Source organism: Ursus arctos, unplaced genomic scaffold (assembly GCF_023065955.2).
Source record: "Ursus arctos isolate Adak ecotype North America unplaced genomic scaffold, UrsArc2.0 scaffold_28, whole genome shotgun sequence".
In the NCBI taxonomy this organism is placed as follows: Eukaryota; Metazoa; Chordata; class Mammalia; order Carnivora; family Ursidae; genus Ursus; species Ursus arctos.
Genome location: NW_026622963.1, coordinates 972,703 through 994,905, shown reverse-complemented (window position 1 = coordinate 994,905; position 22,203 = coordinate 972,703). Strand labels below are relative to the sequence as shown.

The window sequence follows — 22,203 nt, the reverse complement described above, 5'->3', positions numbered from 1 at the left end:
CAATATACAATTTAGGAGAGAACTCACAACTCCCAGCTTCTCCCTGAGGAGTGAAGAGTTTTCACCCAATATCTAGTGCCTCAACATTTAAGACTTCCATCTGATGGATGGGCCCCCCAAACACCTAGCTCTGAAAGCCAGTGGAGCTTGTGTCCACAGGTCCTGAAGGCTACAGCAGACAAACAGTTCCTAAGAGTCCTCTGAGGAATCTGCCATGGCTGCCCCCCTGCGCCGCCCCCCCCCCCCAGCCTAATGCAGAGGCAGAAGACAGAAATGCCCATTTCCTGGTCTTTACCTGAAAGAGCACTATTTGTATACTGAAAAGTTGCTGCCTGAGGATTAGGCTTCTGATTTAGCACACATCTAGGGACAGACCACACTCTTCCACAGAGGCCTGGGAGGCTGGCAGGTGCCATTTCCACATTCTCCCTCTGGCCCACTGCATGTCACCAGTGTCTCCTTAGAATGAGTCTGTACAATCATCTGGTGCCCTGGCTTTTGTGGCCGCTGCTTGGGGATGCACCCTTTGATTGCCTGGCTCTGGTGGCAGGGCTTGTGTTTGTGAGTCCCACAAGACTATAACAGACAGTTTTTAACTGATTGTAGCCCTGAGGGCTCAGTGCAGTGGGAGCAGATTAAAAAGCGCAGCTCTCAGTCTCCCTGAAAGAGATCTACTTGCAAACTTTAAAAGCTGTTGCCTGAAGGTCCAGCTACTAGTTAGCCTTCATTGAAATGCTGACTAAGGTCCTCCCCTTTAGGTCACTGACAGGTGTTGGCACAACCTTAACTACTGGGAACCACTAAGAACAAAGAAGGTGGCTTGGACAATCACAAAGTTTTGAAAAACAGCTAAGAGCTAGGGCCTGGCTGAGCAATAAAGCTCGTCTCCTACAGGAGACTACTCCGTTAGGACTGGGAGAGGTGGATGTTTTATCCAGTATACAGAAACCAACAGAGTCAAGGAAAAAGAAGAAACAGAGGAATATTTTCTGAACAAAAGAACAAGATAAAACTCGAGAAGCAGAGATAAGTGATTTACTTGATAAAGTGTTAAAAATAATGGTCATAAAGTTGGTTACTGAGGTCAGAAATCCTTTAGAATTGAAGGAGTGATAAAGAATTTTCCAGACAAGCAAAAATTGAAGGAGTTCATCACCACTAGACTATACTCTCAGGGATCATTTCTATAGTTTGTTGCTAGACCAGCCTTAAAAGTAATGTTAAAGGGACTTTTTCAAGCTGAAACTAAAGGATCGTGATTACTGGGGCGCCTGGGTGGCACAGCGGTTAAGCGTCTGCCTTCGGCTCAGGGCGTGATCCTGGCGTAATGGGATCGAGCCCCACATCAGGCTCCTCTGCTATGAGCCTGCTTCTTCCTCTCCCGCTCCCCCTGCTTGTGTTCCCTCTCTCGCTGGCTGTCTCTATCCTGTCGAATAAATAAATAAAATCTTAAAAAAAAAATAAAATAAAATAAAGGATCGTGATTACTAACAGGAAAACACATGAATGTATAAATCTCACTGGTTAAGGTAAATATATAGTTAAATCCAGCATTCTCTAATGTTGTAATGGTGGTGGGTTTAAATCACTTCTAAATCTAGTATGAAGGTTAAAAGAGAAAAGTAGTAAAAATAACAAGCTACAATAATTTCTTAATGGATCCACAAGGTAAAGAGATGTCAATTGTGGCATCAAAAACATAAAATGACGGGGTGTGTAAAAATATACAGCTTTAGTATGCGTTGTAAGTTCTCATCAGTTTAAAACAGACTGTTGTGAATATGTTTTATATAAGCCTCATTGCAACTACAAAGCTGAAACCTGTAAGATACACGAAAGAGAAAGTGAAAGGAATCTAAGCACACACTAAAGAAAATCATTAAGTCATAAAGAAAGAGACAAAGGGAACGAAAGGAACAAAGGAAATATAAAATAGCCAGAAAATTAGTTAACCAAATGGTAAGTCCATATATATCAATAATGACTTTATAAATGGACTAAATTTCTCCAATCAAAAGACGTAAAGTGGCTTAATGGATGAAAAGATAAGACCCAACTATATGCTGCCTTCAGGAGACACATCTGCTTTAAGGACACACACAGAAAGTGAAGAGATGTTAAAAGGTATTCCATACAAATAGAAACCAAAAGAAAGCAGTGGATACTTACATCAGACATAAGACAAATACTCTAATAAGAACAAGGTCTTATTAGATGAGTCCAACAAGATGATATAACTTTTGTAAATATTTATGCACCCAACATAGGAGCTCTTAAATATATATAGAGTAAACTTTAATAGAACTGAAGGGAGAAATCGACAGCAACACAATAATGGTAGGGGACTTCAGTACCCCACTTTCAATAGTGGATGGATTACCAGACAGATATTTGGTAAGTAAACATTGGCCTTAAAGTATATGCTAGACCAGATGGACTTAACAGACATTTACACAGTGTTCCACTCGACAGCAGCAGAATACCCATTCCTCTTAACCACACACAGAATATTCTCCCAGATAAATCATATGTTAGGTCACAAAACAAGTCTTAATAAACTTAAGACCGAAAGCATATCAAGCATCTTTTCTCTTTTCTTTTTTCCTTTTTTTTTTTTTTAGATTTTATGTATTTATTTGACAGAGAGAGAGCATGAGCCAGGGGGAGAGGCAGAGGGAGAGGGAGAAGCAGACTCCTCACTGAGCAGGGAGCCCGATGTGGGGCTGGATCCGGGAACCCTGTGGTCATGACCTGAGCTGAAGACAGACGCTTAACCAGCTGAGCCACCCAGGCACCCCTCAAGCATCTTTTCTGACCACTATGGCATGAAACTAAAAATCAATTACAAGAAAAAAAGGAAAATTCAGAAACACGTTACTGAACAACCAATGCGTCAAAGAAGAAATCCGCAGAGGGGCGCCTGGGTGGCTCAGTCGTTAAGCGTCTGCCTTCAGCTCAGGGCGTGATCCCGAAGTCCTGGGATCGAGCCCTACATCATATTCCTCTACTGGGAGCCTGCTTCTTCCTCTCCCACTCCTCCTGCTTGTGTTCCCTCTCTCGCTGGCTGTCTCTGTCAAATAAGTAAATAAAATCTTTAAAAAAATAATAAAAAAAAAGAAATCCACATATAGTGGAAGTTCTAGCCAGAGCAATTAGTTGAGGAAAAGAGATCAAGGGGCACCTGGGTGGTTCAGTCGGTTAAGTGTCTGACTCTTGATCTCAGCTCAGAGCTTGATCTAAGGGTTATGAATTCAAGCCCGTCACTGGGCTCCATGCTGGGCATGGAGCCTACTTAAAGAAAAAGAAATTGAAAGACATCTAAACTGGAAACAAGGAAGTAAAATTATCACTGTTTGCAGATGATGTGATATTATATATAGAAAACCCTAAAGTCTCTACCAAAAGCTATTAGAACTAATGGACAAATTCAGTAAAGTTGTAGGATACAGAATGGATATACAAAAATCTGCATTTCTATGCACTAATGAACTGTCAGAAAATGAGAATTTTAAAAATCCCATTTATAATTGTATCAAAAAGAATAAAATACTTGGTAATGAATTTAGTCAGAGAGGTGAAACTGAAAACTGTGAGACATTGATGAAAGAAATTGAAGAAGACACAAGTAAATGGAAAGATAGTCCGTTCTCATGAATTGGAAGCATTCATATTGTTAAAATGTGCATACTACCCAAAGTGATCTACAGATTCAATGCAATCTGTATCAAAATTCCAATGGCATTTTTCACAGAAATAGAAAAAACAATCCTAAAATTTGTATGGAACTGCAAAATACCCCAAATAGTCTAAGCAGTCTTTTTTTTTTTTTAAGATTTTATTTATTTTTGTGAGAGAGAGAGAGCATGTGCAAGTGGGGGAGGGGCAGAGGGAGAAGCAGACTCTTCGTTGAGCAGGGAGTGCAATGTGGGGCTCCATCCCGGAACTCTAGGATCATGACCTTAGCTGAAGGCAGACTCTTAACCCACTGAACCACCCAGGTGCCCTAGTCTAAGCAATCTTGACAAAGAACAAAACTGGAAACATCACACTTCTGGATTTCAAACTGTAATACGTTATAGTGATCACAGCAGTATGGTATTGGGATAAAACACACATAGATCAATGGAACAGAATAGAGAGCCCTGAAATAAACTCATGAATATATGGTCAATTAATTTACAACAAAGGAGCCAAGAATATACAATAGAGAGAGGATAGTCTCTTCAATAAATGGTGATGGGAACACTGGACCCCTGTCTTACATCACAAAAATGAACTCAAAATTGATTATAGACTTGAATGTAAGACCTGAAACCATAAAACTCCTAGAAGAAAACGTAGAGTATAACAACTCGATATTAGTCTTGGCAATGATTTTTTTTTTAGTTTGACAGCAAAAGCAAAGACAACAAAAGCAAAAATGAAGTGGAATTACATCAAACTAAAAAGCTCCTTTTTAAAGATTTATTTATTTAGCGAGAGAGAGCGTGCACAGGGGAGGAAGGGGCAGAGGGAGGGAGAGAGAGAGAGAGAGAGAGAGAATCCATGTAGACTCCATGCAGAGCCCAATGCAGGGCTCCATCTCACGATACTGAGACCATGACCTGTGCCAAAACCAGGAGTCTGACACTTCAACTGACTGAGCCCCTCAGGCACCCCAAACTAAAAAACTTCTGCATAGCAAAGGGAGTCATCAATAAAAGTGAAAAGGCAGCCTACTGAATGGGAGAATATATTTGCAAATCCTATATCTGATAAGTGGTTAATATCTAAAATATATAAAAAATTCAAACAAGTCAATAGGAAAAAAAATCTAATTAAAAATGGGCAGAGGAGGGGCGCCTGGGTGGCACAGTCGTTAAGCGTCTGCCTTCGGCTCAGGGCGTGATCCTGGCGTTGTGGGATCGAGCCCCATATCAGGCTTCTCCGCTGGAAGCCTGCTTCTTCCTCTCCCACTCCCCCTGCTTGTGTTCCCTCTCTGGCTGGCTGTCTCTCTGTCAAATAAATAAATAAAAATCTTTAAATAAAAAATAAAAATAAAAAATACTTAAATAAAATAAAAATGGGCAGAGGAACTGAAAAGACATTTTTCTAAAGACATACAGGTGGCCAACATGGATATGGAAAGATGCTCAGTGTTATTAATCATCAGGGAAATGCAAATCAAAACCACAATGAAGTAACACTTCACATCCGTTAAAATGACTATTATCAAAATGATAAAAAATACCACATGCTGGTGAGGATGTGGAGAAAAGGGAACCCTTGTGCACTGTTGGTGGAAATGTAAATTGGTACAGACACTGTGGAAAACAGTAGGGATGTTCCTCAAGAAATCAAAAGATATCTGTATCCCCATGTTCGTAGCAGCATTATATGCGATAGCCAAGACTTGGAAACAGCCTAAATGCCTATCAACAGATAAATGAATAAACAAGATGTGGTTAGGTGTGTAACACACACACACACACACACACACACACACACACACAGAGATATTGTTCAGCCATAAAAATAAATGAAATCCTGCCATTTGTGACAACGTGGGCCTTGAGGGCATTATGCTAAGTTAAATAAGACAGAGAAAGACAAAATACTGTATGATCTCACATATATGGAATCTAAAAAATCTGAACTCAGAACAACATATTGGTGTTCCCTGAAGCAGGAGGCAGGGGTAATAGTGGGTATAGGCGGGTTGTGAAGGTGGTTACAAGGTACAGTAGTTCCCCACCTTATCTGCAATAGATAAGTTCCAAGACCCCCAGTGGATGCCTGAAATCATGGATAGTACTGTTTCCAATATATACTATGTTTTTTCCTATATTACATACCTGTGAGAACGTTTAATTTATCAGGCACAGTAAGAGATTAACAACAATAACCGGCAAGTAGAACAGTTATAACAATATATTGTAATAGATGATCTTACTATACTATATTTCCCTTTTTATTTTTTTAAAGATTTTATTTATTTATTTGAGAGAGAGAGCGCACACAAGAGAGCAGGAGCAGGGGGAGCTGCAGAGAGAGGGAGAAGCAGTCCCCCCGCTGAGCAGGGAGCCTGATGTAGGGCTCCATCTGGGACTGGGGATCATGACCCCAGTGGAACCCCCCCAGGCACCCCTCCCCTTCTTATTCTTGTGATTATGTGAGATGATAAAGTGCTTACATGATGAGATGAAATGAATGACACAGGCATTGTGACGTAGCCTTAGGCTTCTATTGACTTTCTAATGATGGGCTCCTGGATGGAAGTTTACCATAGGTAACCAAAACTGGTTAAGGGAGACACAGGGAGACTCCTGTACAAACTTGCAGTTATAAGATAAATAAGTTCCGGGGATGTAATGTACTGAATGGTGACTATAGTTAATGCTATATTTTATATTTGGAATTGCTCAGAGTGTGGTCTTAAATAAAACTGAATGGTAGTCATTAGATGAGAATAGACTGAGCCGTGAAGGGTAGGGTGGTAAGATTGGGAAACAGTTGGAAGACATTAATAATTGGAATTTGTGGAAAAGAGAAACAGTAATAGTATCAGGACCTATAAACACTGTTTTTCCCTTTAATAATAGCATTCCCATAATGTATTGTGGCTAAAATAAATCAACTTTGGTCATTTGTTAGATTAATTAAAGTGATGTTCTTACTGTGTCCTTTTTTTCTTTTAAGTTAAAATGAATTATAAGACTTATTTGTCCTTAATTTGTCCTTTAATCTTTTTTATTCTTTTTTTTTTTTTTAAGATTTTATTTATTTATTTGACACAGAGAGAGAGACAGCCAGTGAGAGAGGGAACACAAGCAGGGGGAGTGGGAGAGGAAGAAGCAGGCTTCCCAGCGGAGCAGGGAGCCTGATGCGGGGATCGATCCCAGGACTCTGGGATCACGCCCTGGGCCGAAGGCAGACGCTTAACGACTGAGCCACCCAGGCGCCCCTTATTATGTCATTTTTGATAGTCTTTTAGCACACACACATACAAGCACATGCACACATGCAGATACCATTTTTACTGAATATTTACTCAGTACCTCCTTTCAGTGTGATATTGCTCTTGAAATTTGTCTTGTGTTCTATTTTTTTTAAGATTTTATTTTTTTTAAAAAAGGTTTTATTTATTCATTTGAGAGGGAGAGAGAGAGGCAGATCACAAGCAGGGGGAGAGGCTGAGGCAGAGGGAGAAGCAGACACCCCACTGAGCAGGGAGCCGATGCGGGACTCGATCCCAGGACCGTGGGATCATGACCTGAGCTGAAGGCAGACACTTAACCAACTGAACCACCCAGGTGCCCCATAAGATTTTACTTATTTATTTGAGAGGGAGAGCATGAGCATGAAGGAGGGAGGCAGAGGGAGAGGGAGAAGCAAACTCCCCAATGAGCAGGGAGCCCGACTGAGCAGGGAGCTTGACTCAGGGCTCAGTCCCAGGACCCTGAGATCATGACCTGAGCTGAGAGCAGACGCTTAATGGACTGAGCCACCCAGGCGCCCCAACTTATTCTGTGTTCTAAACATCAGGTCAGGCTTTATCTCATTCTTTGAGGAGCTTACAGTGGGAATTTCAGGGGTTGTTGTGTATATTGTTGGCAACTTAACACAAGGGGAATTTTGCTGTGGGCTCTGGGAAGAATTTTCATCCTTACCAAGAAACAGATACATGACGAGAAAGTCTTTTGCTATTGCCCTTTCATTTCTGTTTTGGATACTGTTATGGGGAATGATATCTGAAGCTGAAGCTGTGACCAAGAGGCTATAAGCCTTCACACCAAAGCCAGTATGTGGTAGGTGAAGGAACAGCAGAGAGTGTGGTCACTTCAGAGACTCTTTAAAGTTCAACATAACATTTACCATATGATCTAGTAGTCCTACATCTCTAAGCAATTTTATCATAAGTTATATCAGAAGAGAGAGATTTAGAAGGCTGACTATCTCGTCTTGACTATCAACAAAGCCCGTGTGTGTTTCGACTTTAAAATTTGAATATTTACATGCCTCGTTTTGATGGTGCCAGTATATGAGAATCTGAAATAACAAACTGTAATTCAATGATTTGTTTTCTCTTCACAGATTCACAGCTGTAATTCTTTAAACATTTTCTTTGGTGGTTTTATAATATGACTTAATTTTTTTTCAGACTTCATATAGCTTCTCAAAATAATCTTACATAGTAAAGCAGTAAAATCACTTTTGTCATTTCATTCATGATAGAGGACGTGCCTGTCTCTTCCACAAAGCATTCGTTGTTGCCTTACAAGAGTGACTTTGAGCCAGATGACCCCTTGGTTTTGGCCTATTTCTTTTGTATGTTGACCCAGGGTGATAGTTACTAGAAACATAAGTTTCTCCCATTTCAATGTGATAGAATGCTCTAAGGTGTCTTCTAGATATCTTCTAGGAAAACTTTTCGCTGACTACTATTGAAGGTACCCATATTCTTCAACTCTGTCATAAACCAGCAGATTTGGCATCAGTTCCCTACCTACAATTTGATGAGTTAGATATTTTAATTTTACTATTAGCAATAATTCTTTAACCTGCTGGAGAGTTCTTATAATTTCCCAATCAAGAAAGCCATGTGTATAAGTCTGTTTTTATTCAGTAAGTGTGGCTTTATTAATGGAGTGATGCCTTCTGGGAAGCATTAAACCAGTTCCTGAATGAATTATAACTTTTGATTACAAAGAATGTGGAATGTTACACTTGAAAAAATATCTTTTCTCTTACTTCAGGCATGCTTAAATTCATAGAAATGATTAGAATTAAGCTTTTTTTTTAAGATTTTATTTATTTATTAGAGAGAGAGAGCACAAGCAGGGGGAGAAGCAGGCTCCCTGCTGAGCAATGAGCCCAATATGGGGCTCAACACCAGGACCCTGGAGTCATGACCTCAGCCGAAAGCAGACACTTAACCAACTGAGCCTCTAGAATTAAGCTTCTTAAAGAACTTGCTGGTATGATTCTAAAAATTTATCATAGCATTTACATGTTTAATAAGTTACAAGTAATTGCCAAATGGTTTATTTACCAGAAAAAGAAACATCTTATTGCATTTATATAATTTCCTCTCCCTCCCTCCTTTTTTATTAGCGTATAGTTGACATACAATATTGTATTTGTTTCAGGTGTACAACATAGTGATTCAGCAGTTACGTGCATTATGAAATGCTCACCATGATAAGTGTGGTTACCATCTGTCACCATATAACGTTACTACAATATTATTGACTACATTCCTTATGCTGTACTTTTCATCCTTGTGACCTACTTATTTTATAACTGGAAGTTTGTACCTCTTAATCTCCTTCACCTATTTCGCTCATTTCCTGAATCCCCCTCCCCTCTGGCAACCACCAGTTCTCTGTATTTATGAATCTTCTTTTTTGTTCGTTTCTTCATTTGTTTTGTTTTTTAGATTCCACACATAAGTGAAATACTACGGTATTTGTCTTTGTCTGACTTATTTCACTTAGTATAATAGCTTCTAGGTCCGTACATGTTGTCACAAACTGGCAAGATTCCATTCTTTTTTTTTTTTTTTTTTAAAGATTTTATTTATTTATTCGACAGAGATAGAGACAGCCAGCGAGAGAGGGAACACAAGCAGGGGGAGTGGGAGAGGAAGAAGCAGGCTCATAGCGGAAGAGCCTGATGTGGGGCTCGATCCCATAACGCCAGGATCACGCCCTGAGCCGAAGGCAGACGCTTAACCGCTGTGCCACCCAGGCGCCCCAGATTCCATTCTTTTTAATGGCTAATATTTCATTACCACGCACACCCACCCATCTTCTTTATCCATTCACCTATCGATGGAAGCCTAGGTTGCTTCCACATCTTAGCTATTGTAAATAATGCTACAGTAGACATAGGGGTGTATATATCTTTTGGAATTAGTGTTTTTGTTTTCTTCAAGTAAATACCCAGGAGTGGAATTACTGGGCCATATGGTATTTCTATTTTTAATTTTTTGAGGAATCTCCATACTGTTTTCCAGAGTTGCTCTACCCATTTACATTCCCACCAACAGTATGCAAGGAGTTCTTTTTCTCTACATTCTTGCCAACACTTGTTATTTCTTATCATTTTTTTAAGATTTTATTTTATTCTTTTAAAGATTTTATTTATTTGACATAGGGAGAGAAAGCAGGGGGGAGGGGCAGAGGGAGAGGAAGAAGCCAACTCCCTGACGAGCAGGGAGCCTGGCACGGGCTTGATCCCAGGACCCCAGGATCATGACCTGAGCCGAAGGCAGACATTTAACCAACTGAGCCACCCAGGTGCCCCAAGATTTGATTTGATTTGATTTGATTTATTTTTTTTTAAAGATTTTATTTATTTATTCGACAGAGATAGAGGCAGCCAGCGAGAGAGGGAACACAAGCAGGGGGAGTGGGAGAGGAAGAAGCAGGCTCATAGCGGAGGAGCCTGATGTGGGGCTGGATCCCATAACGCCGGGATCACGCCCTGAGCCGAAGGCAGACGCTTAACCACTGTGCCACCCAGGCACCCCCCAAGATTTTATTTTTAAATAATCTCTACACTGATCGTGGGGCTCAAACTCACAACCTTGAGATCAAGAGTCGCATGCTGTACTGACTGAGCCAGCCAAGTATCCCGTTGCTTGTCTTTTTGATACTAGGTATTCTGACTGGTGTGAGGTGATATCTCATTGTGGTTTTGATTTGTATTTTCCTGATTAGTGATATTGAGCCTCTTTTCATATATCTGCTTGTCTTTCTACGGAAAAATGTCTATTCAAGTTTTCTGCCCATTTTTTAATCAGGTTATTTGTTTTTTTTGGCATTGATTTGTGTGAGTTCTTCATATTTTTTGGGTACTAACCCTTATTGGATATATCATTTGTAAATATCTTCTCTCATTCAGTAGATTGCCTTTTTGTTTTATTGATGGTTTCCTTTGCTGTACAAAAGCTTTTTAGTTTAGTCCCAACAGTTTATTTTTGGTTTTGTTTTCTTTGCCTAAGGAGACAGATGCAGAAAAACAGTGCTGAAGGCTGATATCCAAAAGTTCACTGCCTCTGTGTGTGTGTTTTGTTTGTTTGTTTGTTTGTTTTTAGGAGGTCTCTGGTTTCAAGTCTTTAGATCTTTAGTCTATTTTGAGTTTATTTTTGTGTATGGTGCAAAAAAGTGTAATTCCCCTACCCTTTTTTTACTGTAAAGAAGAAAAAGAGGACAAATCATATAGTTTGTCTTTTACTGCTATCTTTGCAAGTCAAAGTATAACTTAATGTTTACCTTGGATGTTCTATTTGACTTGGTTCTTTTTTTTTTTTTTTTTTTTTTAAGATTTTACTTATTTATTCATGAGAGATAGAGGGAGAAAGGCAGAGGGAGAAGCAGACTCCCCGAGGAGCAGGGAGCCTGATGGGGGACTCAATCCCAGGACCCCAGGATCATGACCTGAGGTGAAGGCAGATGCTTAACCAGCTGAGCCACCCAGGCACCCCCCATTTGACCTGGTTCTTGAGCTAACTTTCTCATATGTTATCTTCTACTAAATGAAAATAAATCATTTAATATCTTTGTGAAATAGAAATCCTAACTATCCTGTCTTAACACTAATGAAGTGAAATAATACTAGCTTTTTTTCTAGATGAATTCTAAGAGTTTTTTAGGGTTAATCAGGATTCTCTTGTACTAATTTGTGTAAATACTTGGTTATGTCATTGGAAATCTGTTTTCTGTTAAGCAAGACCATCATAATTGTTACTCAGTATTTATTAGGTACCAATTATATGCAAGAAACTAAAGGAGATATGACAAGATCCTTAGCTTCAAAGGCTTATAATAAAATTGAATATTAGAGTACATATCGATATAATCTAGTGCATTAAGTGGCAAATGTATACACAGTATACACAGTGGTGCTCCAAGTGTTAATGTTGAATTGGTTATAAAAGTTTCACAAGGGACACAGGATGTGAGTCAGCCCTTTAAGACAGAAGAGGCCATTCTAGGTATAAGGGCTAAGAATGGATGCTCCTTGTGTTTATGTGGTAACTTTTAATATAAGAATTTAAATAGGGAGTTTAATATTGAAGGGACTCAAATGACGAACTAAAGAGTTTGCAGTTAGGAAGTAGAAAATAGTTTTGAGCAGTGGGTGGTGATAAAGAAATAGGATTTTGAAAAATTTAATTGTTCAGTTAGTTTGATTTCTTAAACGAGAGGTGCATATAAAAGTAGTATTAAATATTATTCATCTTTCATAATTACAGATTAGACCATGCTCATGTTGCATGCATAGATTAGAAAATTGGTATCTTAAATGTAAGTTTTTTCCGTGTTTGTGGGAGGTAAAATGATTCTTCTGGGCTACAAGCAGGTGTTAAAAATATCCTTTTCCCAGCTGAACACGTTTTTTTGACTTTCTGCAAGGTTCTAACCTGGCAAGTACTGTATGTTTTTCTAATACATACATGCAAGTATACATGGATAATGAGGGCTGTACGTGATTACTCCACCTAATGTTTCATGCGTGTAAGCGCAATGGAGAAAGTTAATGACAAGCATTATAAAAATAACCTCCATCTGTTAGAGTGAACACATATGAAAAATATGAAGAGCCGTAGATAAGGTAGTACAGTTTTCCAAATCTTATAAATGAAACTATTGCGCTAGTGATAATTTTTGAAAATTTGGGAGTTAGTTGAATGCTCAAAATTGTCTTAGTAGGCTAAGATCCATCTTTTTCCTGTCTTCAAAGAAATTATAAGATAAGGGAAGAAAGTATAGCCTGACAATTTCTCATAGACACGTACTTAAACACCAGTTAAGACAGAACTATCTAAGACATTGTAAGTTTTTTCCCCCTTCTCTTAATAATACTGTTTGAAGGACTTTTAGTAAACAACAAAGATAATTGGAGGATATTAGATAGAATTGCAAAGCTTTAGTCTAGGGCTGCTTAGTACCACTAGGGTTTTGGGAAGTCCCTTATAGAAGTAGCCTGTGTCATCAGTAACTAGTTTTGGGTTGTGTTGTTGCTGTCAGTGCTTGATAAATGGTGGGGATGGAGGAGGGGGGATGGTAAGTAACTTCATTTATGATAGGTTCTGTACCAAGTTGAAGGAAGAGCTTTTAATTGTCCTCAGTTTATTTAACTGGACTTAACCACACTGTATCTTTCTGTTGTCCAGTGATGAAAAAGGGAGCAAATAGCTTTCTTGTGGGTCATATGTACAGTACTAGAAGATAGCATTAATTTATGTATGTATATATGTAAGTAGCCTCCACACCCAGTGTGGAGGCCAACACAGGGCTTGAACTCATGACCCTGAGATCAAGAGTTGGATGCTTAACTGACCGAGCCACCTAGGCGCCCCAAAGACAGCATTTTATATTATTAAAGGCTTGCGTGTTCCCTTCGCTGCCATGGTCTGCAGCCTACTGAGCTTATGTTACCAGATGAATAACTAGTCCAGATGGTTAAACTGTTGGAGAATATAAAACCAAAACCCATTTCAGGAAGCTATCCATTTTGTTCATTTTTGGATAGGATCCATTCTAATTAGTGGTAACTTTCTGAATTTGTTTTAAAATTTAATTTTTAACTGTTATGTTTTCTTGATTTTTACCTAGGTTACAAAATACCTTCCTATGCTTGAGATCCAGAGACTACATGTCCTACAAGAACAAATCAATGATTTTTCATCTCCTGGAGATACATTAGAAACATAAATATGGTGCCAAAAGATCTCCTTGCTTTTCTCTGACTACGGTTTATTTGGACGTACTTTTGTATTGAAGAGAGGTATACGGACTGAGGCTACTCGTGCAGAGACTCTGTCGTGTAGGATCATGGACCATCCTAGTAGGGAGAAGGATGAAAGACAACGGACAACTAAACCCATGGCACAAAGGAGTACACACTGTCCCCGACCGTCTGGCACCTCAACATCCTCTGGGGTTCTTATGGTGGGACCCAACTTCAGGGTTGGCAAGAAGATAGGGTGTGGGAACTTCGGAGAGCTCAGATTAGGTAAGGACTTGGTTATATCAGTGGCTTCCAACAACAGCAACAGCTATAATTAGCTTTGGTGTGTTTTAAGACAAGCAGTTATAATTTCATGGGAAATTACCTTAAGGAGGACTTGTTATCATAAGAACTAAAGAATTTGTGAAGGGGACTATAGTTATTATAAGTTATAATTGTATCCAAGGTTCATCTCTGTTTGTGTATGATAGGCTTTTAAATTTACCACCAATTTTGAGATTTTATGATGTAGGGAGAGCTGCATACAGATATCAATAAAATGAAAATTCTGATTTAGTTGGTCTGAGAGGTAGAGCCCTAAATTCTTTTTAACAAACTGCAGGTGACCTACATGTTGTTGGTCCTTGAAGCACACTCTGAGAAGGGAGTAAAGCCTTGCTTTAATTCAGACTCTACCCCTGATAAGGGGTAAATCCTTATTGAGTAATACCGACTTAGTCTGTAAAGACATACATCCTGTTCAGAGAGGCTTTCCAACTGATACTATGTTTGCATTTCTTCCTGGAAATACCAACATCAGGATTGAGCTAAAACTCCAGGGAGAAATTATGTGATTTTATTTCCCAACCAAGGAAATGGGTTTTTAAATTTCAAGTATGAATTTATGAGTACAATGATGAAAAATGACAAAACCAACCAGTACGAAGATGTGAAATTGGGAAAAAGATACAGTAGGTATTTATACATTTTTTAATGGCCCTCCTTGGATGAAGTGGGAAGATAAAAAAGATCTTCTATGAACTTGGACATCAGCTTGGAGAATGTGAAGAGGTTCCCTTTTAGGCTAAAGTGTTTGCTTTTTCTCCATAGCTGTTATGGGCATAGGTTATTTTGAAGACCCATTGTAAGAGACTCTGGCCCTTGAGGGAACAGGAGTGTGGGAGGGTAAGATGATTCTTGTTTGTCACCTCTGCTACTTCTGATCTGCAAAAGAAGAAAGAAAAAAATGTTATCTCTGGTCCCCCATAGAAAGAATCAGGGAAGCATCACTACCCTAGTGAGAGATCACTGGGTGCACAGTTGAATTTAAGGATGCTGAGTATGAATTTATTTTTACTGGTAGAAGGCCAGCAGCCTGGAATTTTAAGACCTGACTAGTGTAATGGAAGGCTCTTTATATTTAGCGATGTTCGAGTTAGCAAATCTAGCAGATGCTACTGAGAATAGGAGTAAGATGTGTAATTTCACACTGCTTGAGTTCCCAGCAACTACTGAATTGTTTTAGCAGCTAGTTTTGTGAATATTCATTTATGTAATGGATTGACTTTGCTCTAACATCACAGTAGTAACTTGAATTAAATAGATTATGACATAAACATCCACAGAAATACTACTGAGAGTAAGTTTGCATATAAATTCTTGTTTTCTCAGAACATCATAAAATTGTTTGATTTCTCTAAAGGTAAAGAACAACTTCAGTCAGTGAAAACTGGAAATCTGTCTTATTTAATTACTTAAGTCTAGATTTGTATTAGATGATCTGTAAGTTTACGTGGGAATAGAAAAACTTACTGAGTTAAAAGTATAAATTTGTAGCCCATATGTATTTCAGAGTAGTAGTGTGTTGTGTTTTATTTCTTTAAAAGAACTTAGGATAATTTTGGTAGTTCTCATTTTGGCTTGCCTTTTAGTCAGTAGAAAGACTTGTCTTTCTTTTGAAGTGGATTTAGTCTTGTGTGCTTATCAGATTTTCCTTAGCCTTGGGACGATATTGTCATGACATTGTATCTAGGACTACTTTTTATCAACGGAAACCAGAAAAGGTACTTCCAGAATCATTTGACATCTTCCTAACAACAGGGTATGCTATATACTCCATTCTACTGCTCTGTGGCTGTGACATTAGTAGGTAGGAGATTGTGCAGACAACAGAAGGTATAAACTAGAAATTCCAAACTCAAGGCAAGTGCAGATGGGCCTTCACCAAGGCTACCACCTACAAGGCCATGCTTTCTTCTCCACATTCATTTCTTTCTCTAGCCATGCTGTCTCTCTGCCCTTTAAATAGCCAGATGTCCAAATAGCGTCAGAGCTTTTGGACTTAAAGTTCCTCCTACTGCAGAATTCTTCCCCCAAATTTTACTTAGGTGGTTGCTTCTCATCCTTCAGGCTTTACCTTTTGTTACCTTCTTAGAGAAACTTAGTGATTTCTCCCCCACCTCCATTTAAAATGGCACATTTCTCCCTAGCTATATTCTTTTTTTTTTTTTAAGATTTTATTTATTTGACAGAGAGAGATAGCCAGTGAGAGAGGGAACACAAGCAGGGGGAGTGGGAGAGGAAGAAGCAGGCTCCCAGTGGAGAAGCCTGATGTGGGGCTCGATCCCAGAACACTGGGATCACGCCCTGAGCCGAAGACAGACGCTTAACGACTGCGCCACCCCGGCACCCCCTCCCTAGCTACATTCTATGCTATGAAACACTTTATTTTAGTCACCACATTGATCACTACCTGAAATGATTTATTTGTGTTTGTTTACCTGTTAATTGTCTCTCCTTACCTGAATATAACCTCCTTTAGTGATGAGGATTCTGTGTTATTTACTGTTGTTAATCAGTGGGATGGATGGATGGATGGATGGATGGATGGATGGATGGATGGATAGCTAGCTAAATGAATAGGAAGAGAGAGAGAATAGCTAGCTAAATGAATAGGAAGAGAGAGAGAAAAACATAGCCTCCTTCAGGCTCCTGGTATGTGGGGGTGGTGATGGGTAGTGGCCTTAGTACCACTGGATTTAGGTAGACCTCTGGATTCTAGATAGATAAGCAAAGAAAATAATGCAATGTCCGTACATTTTGGTTCTCTGCAAACCTATTTCTACCCCATCATCCATTTAACAAACTTTTCTTTTTTTTTTTAAAGGTTTTATTTATTATGTATTTGAGAGAGAGTGAGAGAGAGAGCATGAGCAGGGGGGAGAGGGGGAAGCAGGCTCCCCGCTGAGCAGGGAGCCCAATATGGGGCTCCATCCCAGGACCTGTCCTGAGCCGAAGGTGGATGCTTGACTGACTGAGCCACCCAGGCGCCCCTTAACAAACATTTCTTGAATAATTACTGTCTTACTAGACTTTGGGAAAGATAGAATAACAAAATGTAGTTTCTGTCCTTAAGAATCTATCTTACAGTAGAAAGAAAAAAAAATTATAATAAGTGATAAGTATTAGATTATATTAAAAACTGCTTTGGCAGAAGTTAATGAAGGTTTCGGAAAGGAAGTATTATTTGAGAGTAGGACAAGACTTCCACTGATGGGCATAAGGAAGAAGGGCTCTCCAAAGTGGTAGGAGCACGAAACATTATCAGAATAGCAACTAGTTATACATGACCGCGGTAATGGATGTGAAATAAAAAAAGTAATAGATGACTCTATTAGGCATATTGGGGCCAGATTGTGAAGTGCTTGGAGGGTACTAAAGCATTTGGACTTTATCCTGTGGGCAGTGGAGTAGAATCATCAAGGGTTTTATAACAGAAGAGTGACATGATCTGGTTTGTATTCTAGATAGAAAGATAATTCAGGTGGTTGTAAGATTAGATCAGATAAGGAAGAGATTGACATCTTGTGGATTTTGCTCTAATTGTAGAACTTGTCACAATGTATTATCCTCCCCTATCTCTCTGCCTCAAGATTAGCTTGCTGGTAGTACTTCGCTTCATCAGTCTTTATCTTCTCAGCTCCTTTCACTGTGTATGGCATATAATGTGTATTTAAGAAATGTTAATGGGTACTTAAGAAATGTTTGTTTGGCTTTATAGTCTTAGTCAGAAATGGCCAGACCTGCCTTAGCACTTAGCTCTGAAAATGGCAGTGAGATGAAGAGGAAGGGATGAATTAGGGAGAAATTTCAGAAGTAGATTGAAGGCAGGATTTAACCACCAGATATTTGAGGGGAAGCTTTCAAAGATGACTGAGTTTGGAGAGAACAAGTGAATGATTATTTAGTGGAAATAGGAAATACAGGACTAGAGTAGGTGGTAGGACAGGCAGGTAGATAGAATTTGTTAATATGTTAACTTTGAGGAGTGCACAGCACATATGCAAAAAAGTGAATCTGAGACTTAGAAAAGTTTAGGCTTGAGGTAGGGATTAGGAGATCATCACCATGTGGGTATTAATGGACACAGCCACGGATGGTGAGATGATACTTTATGGAGTTTGTATGAGTGGGAGAAGGTGCATTTAAGGGATGCTGAAAGAGGAAGGGCTTGAAGAGTAGAGAAGAGCTTGAAAAGTCAGAAGAGTGCTTTTTAAATTTACTTTACAAGTTTCTCCAGGGGTGTTTGGCTGGCTCGGTTGGTGGAGCATGCAACTCTTGATCTCAGGGTTGTGAGTTCAAGCCCCACGTTGGGTGTAGAGATTACTTAAAAATAAAATCTTAAAAAAAAAAAGATTTCTCCAGAGATAACCACTAATTTTATATAATTAATTTAATTTTCTAGAATGTATATCAGGACATATTTTAGAAATGTAATCAAATTGTACTATGAACGTGTTTTTATCACTTAATATAGCATGGATTTCTTTTTTCAATTTAAATATAGATCATTCTTGGGGCATCTGGATGGTTCAGTTGGTTAAGCATCTGCCTTTGGCTCAGCTCATGATCCCAGGGTCCTGGGATTGAGCTCCACATCCAGCTCCCTGCTCAGCGGAGAGCCTGCTTCTCCCTCTCCCTTTGCTGCTCCCCCTGCTTGTGTTCTCTCTGTGTCTGTCTCTCTCTCTGTCAAATAAATAACTAAAAATCTTAAAAAAAAAAAAAAATATATATATGTCATTCTTTTTTGAGAGAGAGAATGCTAATGCACACACGCGAGATGGCAGGGGAGCAGAGAGAGAGAGAGAGAGAATCTTAAGCAAGCTGCATGCCCAGCGCGAAGCCCTATATTGGCTCCATCTCACGACCCTCATGACCTGAGCCGGAACCAAGAGCCAGATGCTTAACCAACTGAGCCATCCAGGCGCCCCTAGATCATTCATTTTTAATGTCTGTAGTTATTCTGTAGTTTAGCCAATTTATATATACATATAAATTGTTTCTGTTTTTTCATATTATAAATGATACTGTACTTAGCATCCTAATAGATGCCTGTAGTACATCCTTGTAGTACAAACTTGGTTGATTATTTTCTTAGGATAAATCTGGGAAATGTACACTCTGAGTCAAAGAGTATACATATTTGTGATTTTCTTACATATTGGAAATGTGCCCCCTAGAAAGATGGTTTCTCTTTACTTTCTGCCTGTGAGTGCATGTGTGTGCGTGGGTGGTTCTTTCCCTACCCCTTCAAAAACCTTAAACGTTATTTAGAATCTTTTGATCTTTGCTACTCTGAAAGGGTAAAATGGTGTCTATTAAATGTGTATAGGTTCATGGGTAAAGTTAAGTGTCTTTGTACATTGATTTATATTTCTTCTTTTAAGAGTTGCTTCTTTATGGCCTTTGCCTGTTTCTCAATGGAAAGATTATTTCTGTGGAGTCTTACCTGCACGTATTGCCTCGATAGATAAGGGAATTTTGAAGATTTGAGAAAGAAATTTTGATGAAGGATGATTGTGAATAAAAGGTTGAAGGATACAATGGAGTGGAAATAGATGTGCAAGTTGTTTTTTATTAATTGAGAAACATGGGGGCTATTTTGAGGACTTTTTTTTTTTAATTTTGAGTATTCTGCTGAATCAGGCCTGGAAAGAATCATGTAAACATTAAGATGTGAATGATTTTATTCCTCCAGAATTAAGAAAATGTTGTCTTTATTTAATGTAGTCTACAAATAATGGCTTGTTTTTCTTCTTAGGTGCAAGAGTAAGTAGATGATATTTCTTTCCCATTCCTAATAGGTATGTACCTATGTTAACGGAAGACCCTTTAGACTAGACAGTCTTGCATACAATTGTAATAATCTTCATATTATCCTTGTGAAATAGGACATTGTTAGAGAATCTTTTTACTTGCAAATAAGAAAATGGAGGCACAAAGAATTCACTTTTTTGTTCTTTTTCATCTTTGGTATCTGATGAAATACGCAAAAGTACGTTAGCACAGAAGGATGTTTTTGACAAAGGGAAATTGGCCAAGGGTAGCAACTTGTGCTTTGACACCCTCCTCCCTGGCTTCTAAAATAAGATACGTATTCTGTGACTAGAGTAGGGTGTACATGACAACATCTCTGCATATTGTTCTTTCCTTACCTGAATTACTTATCTATCACTAATGAACTTAAATTGGAATTTGTAACTTCAGCTTTTACCAGCCAGTTCTATGTTTGGCAGTTGTGATCATTAATAGTTTACAGATGCATATTTTCTAAAGCCCTTGGTTTCATATTGTGTCCCACAAGGTCTTAGAGCGCTTATTTCCCACTGTGAGATAATGGGAAAGGAAGAATGAGGAGACAGGACTCTCACCTATATACTGAGTTTTCAGTAAGATTTTGTTTAAAAGATACCAGTCTGCTGAGTTAAAATTTCTTAAGATTGTACTTATTTATTTGAGAGAGAGCGTGCTTGCGAGCGGAGGGCGGGGGGCAGAGGGAGAGGGAGACGGAGTCTTAAGCACAGAGTCCCACACGGGGTCTATCCCACAATGCCCACATCATGACCTGAGCCGAAACCAAGAGTTAGACACTTAACCAACTGTGCTGACCTAGGTGCCCCTCTGCTGTGTTAAAAAATTTTGAAAATCATTCATCTGAAAGAATATAGGCTTAAGATAAAATTTAAAAGTGTTTACAATGAAGGCATTGTAAAATGAAATGTTACTTTTTTATTCATAGTTTCTTAGTAAATCTTACCATTTGGAACATAAAGAACTAAGTCCGTATCAGCCAAAAACTATGCCAGCCAGTGAAACAGAAACAGATGTATTGTGCTTTGATAGCATTGTTAAGGTTTTCCTATACATTTGCAAACTTCTAGGGTCTTCAGATGGAACAAACTAAAACAAGTTTATAAGTCTTCTCATTACTCTCTCTCCCAAATGGTTAAAAGTAAGAGGCCTGGAGTCATATTGCCTTTCTGAGTTCTTTTTCCCCCCTCTTTAAGATGGGAGTAATGATACCTACTTTACAGATTTGTTGTGCAGATAAAATTCAGATAATGTATATCATCACCTAATACAGTGGTTGATACGTAGTGACCCTTTATATACATAATACAAATATTGTTTAAACTTTTGTTTTAATTTTTCCCAACCTTGAATGAAGATGATTTTCAAATTTTTACTAAAAAGTGAAAAGAATAAGATAGTGATTATCCATAATATACTATTACCTAGATTTACCAGTTGTTAATATTTTGTCCCATATGCTTTATATCTTTGAAGATGTGTGTGTACATTTGTGTATGGTGTGAGTGTGTGAGTGTGTGTCTGTGCTTGTACCAGTCAAAGTAAGCTGTAGATCTGACAAAATATTTCCCCCCCTCAGAAAGGGAGGTTTATGGTCCCACTTCACAGGTGTGCAACAGATTACATCCTTTGTTTTGCTTCCGCAGTATGTTTTGGAGGAATTTAATTTAGAATTAAGATTCCCGAAATAAGTCATTTTAATTTTCTTGAGGAAGCTAAAAATAAGTATAAAATTCTTGTTCTTAGTAGTATCATAGTTTAAATTTCTTTTGGAATTACACCCTTTTGGTTCTAACCCAAGCAGAGGTTGTTGAGGTTAAACAGCTTTAACAGATCTTGAGGAAGATTTTTTTTTTGTCAGCATAGTCCATCAAAAAATGGTAGGAGTCAAGCACTTCAGCCACAGTTGCTGACACACAGACTGCATCACGTTAATACGGCAGTTTTAGAAGTGTCACAGATAGGATTCTTGAGGGATTATGCATCTTGGCAAGTTTATCAGGAGAATTTCTATGGTGAAGTTTCCAGGATTGCCAAAACCAATCTGGAATTGTGTGAGCAGGACTATGAAGCGAAGACGATTTTGGATTTGATTATGAGGAGAGTTCAGAATCAATATATACGTGATGCCATCATGCATCCTAAGGAGAAAATCGTCTGAACTTAGACTTGTCCAAAGTTTTTATCTAAAGGAAGTGGGGGCTACTGCCAGTCATAGTGGACTCTCAGTTAATCTAGCAGATCATGCTAAATTAATCCAGTTTTTTCCTGAGTTGGGGTTACTAAATTAAATTCATTTTTTAAGTAATCTCTACACCCAATGTGGGGCTCAAA

At 38.7% G+C, this 22,203-nt stretch overlaps 1 protein-coding gene across 16 annotated transcripts in view; it reads left to right on the top strand.

Annotated features, from left to right (window-relative positions):
- The window catches only part of CSNK1G1 (casein kinase 1 gamma 1), a 170,005-nt gene that overhangs the window by 55,983 nt on the left and 91,819 nt on the right, over window positions 1–22,203 (top strand). For all 16 annotated transcript variants that reach the window (XM_026478285.4, XM_026478279.4, XM_026478283.4 and 13 more), the window contains one exon: window positions 13,605–14,004. In XM_026478285.4, coding sequence (XP_026334070.1) covers window positions 13,824–14,004 — 181 coding nt within the window. In that variant the 5' untranslated portion in view covers window positions 13,605–13,823. The remainder of the gene's footprint in view (window positions 1–13,604; window positions 14,005–22,203) is intronic.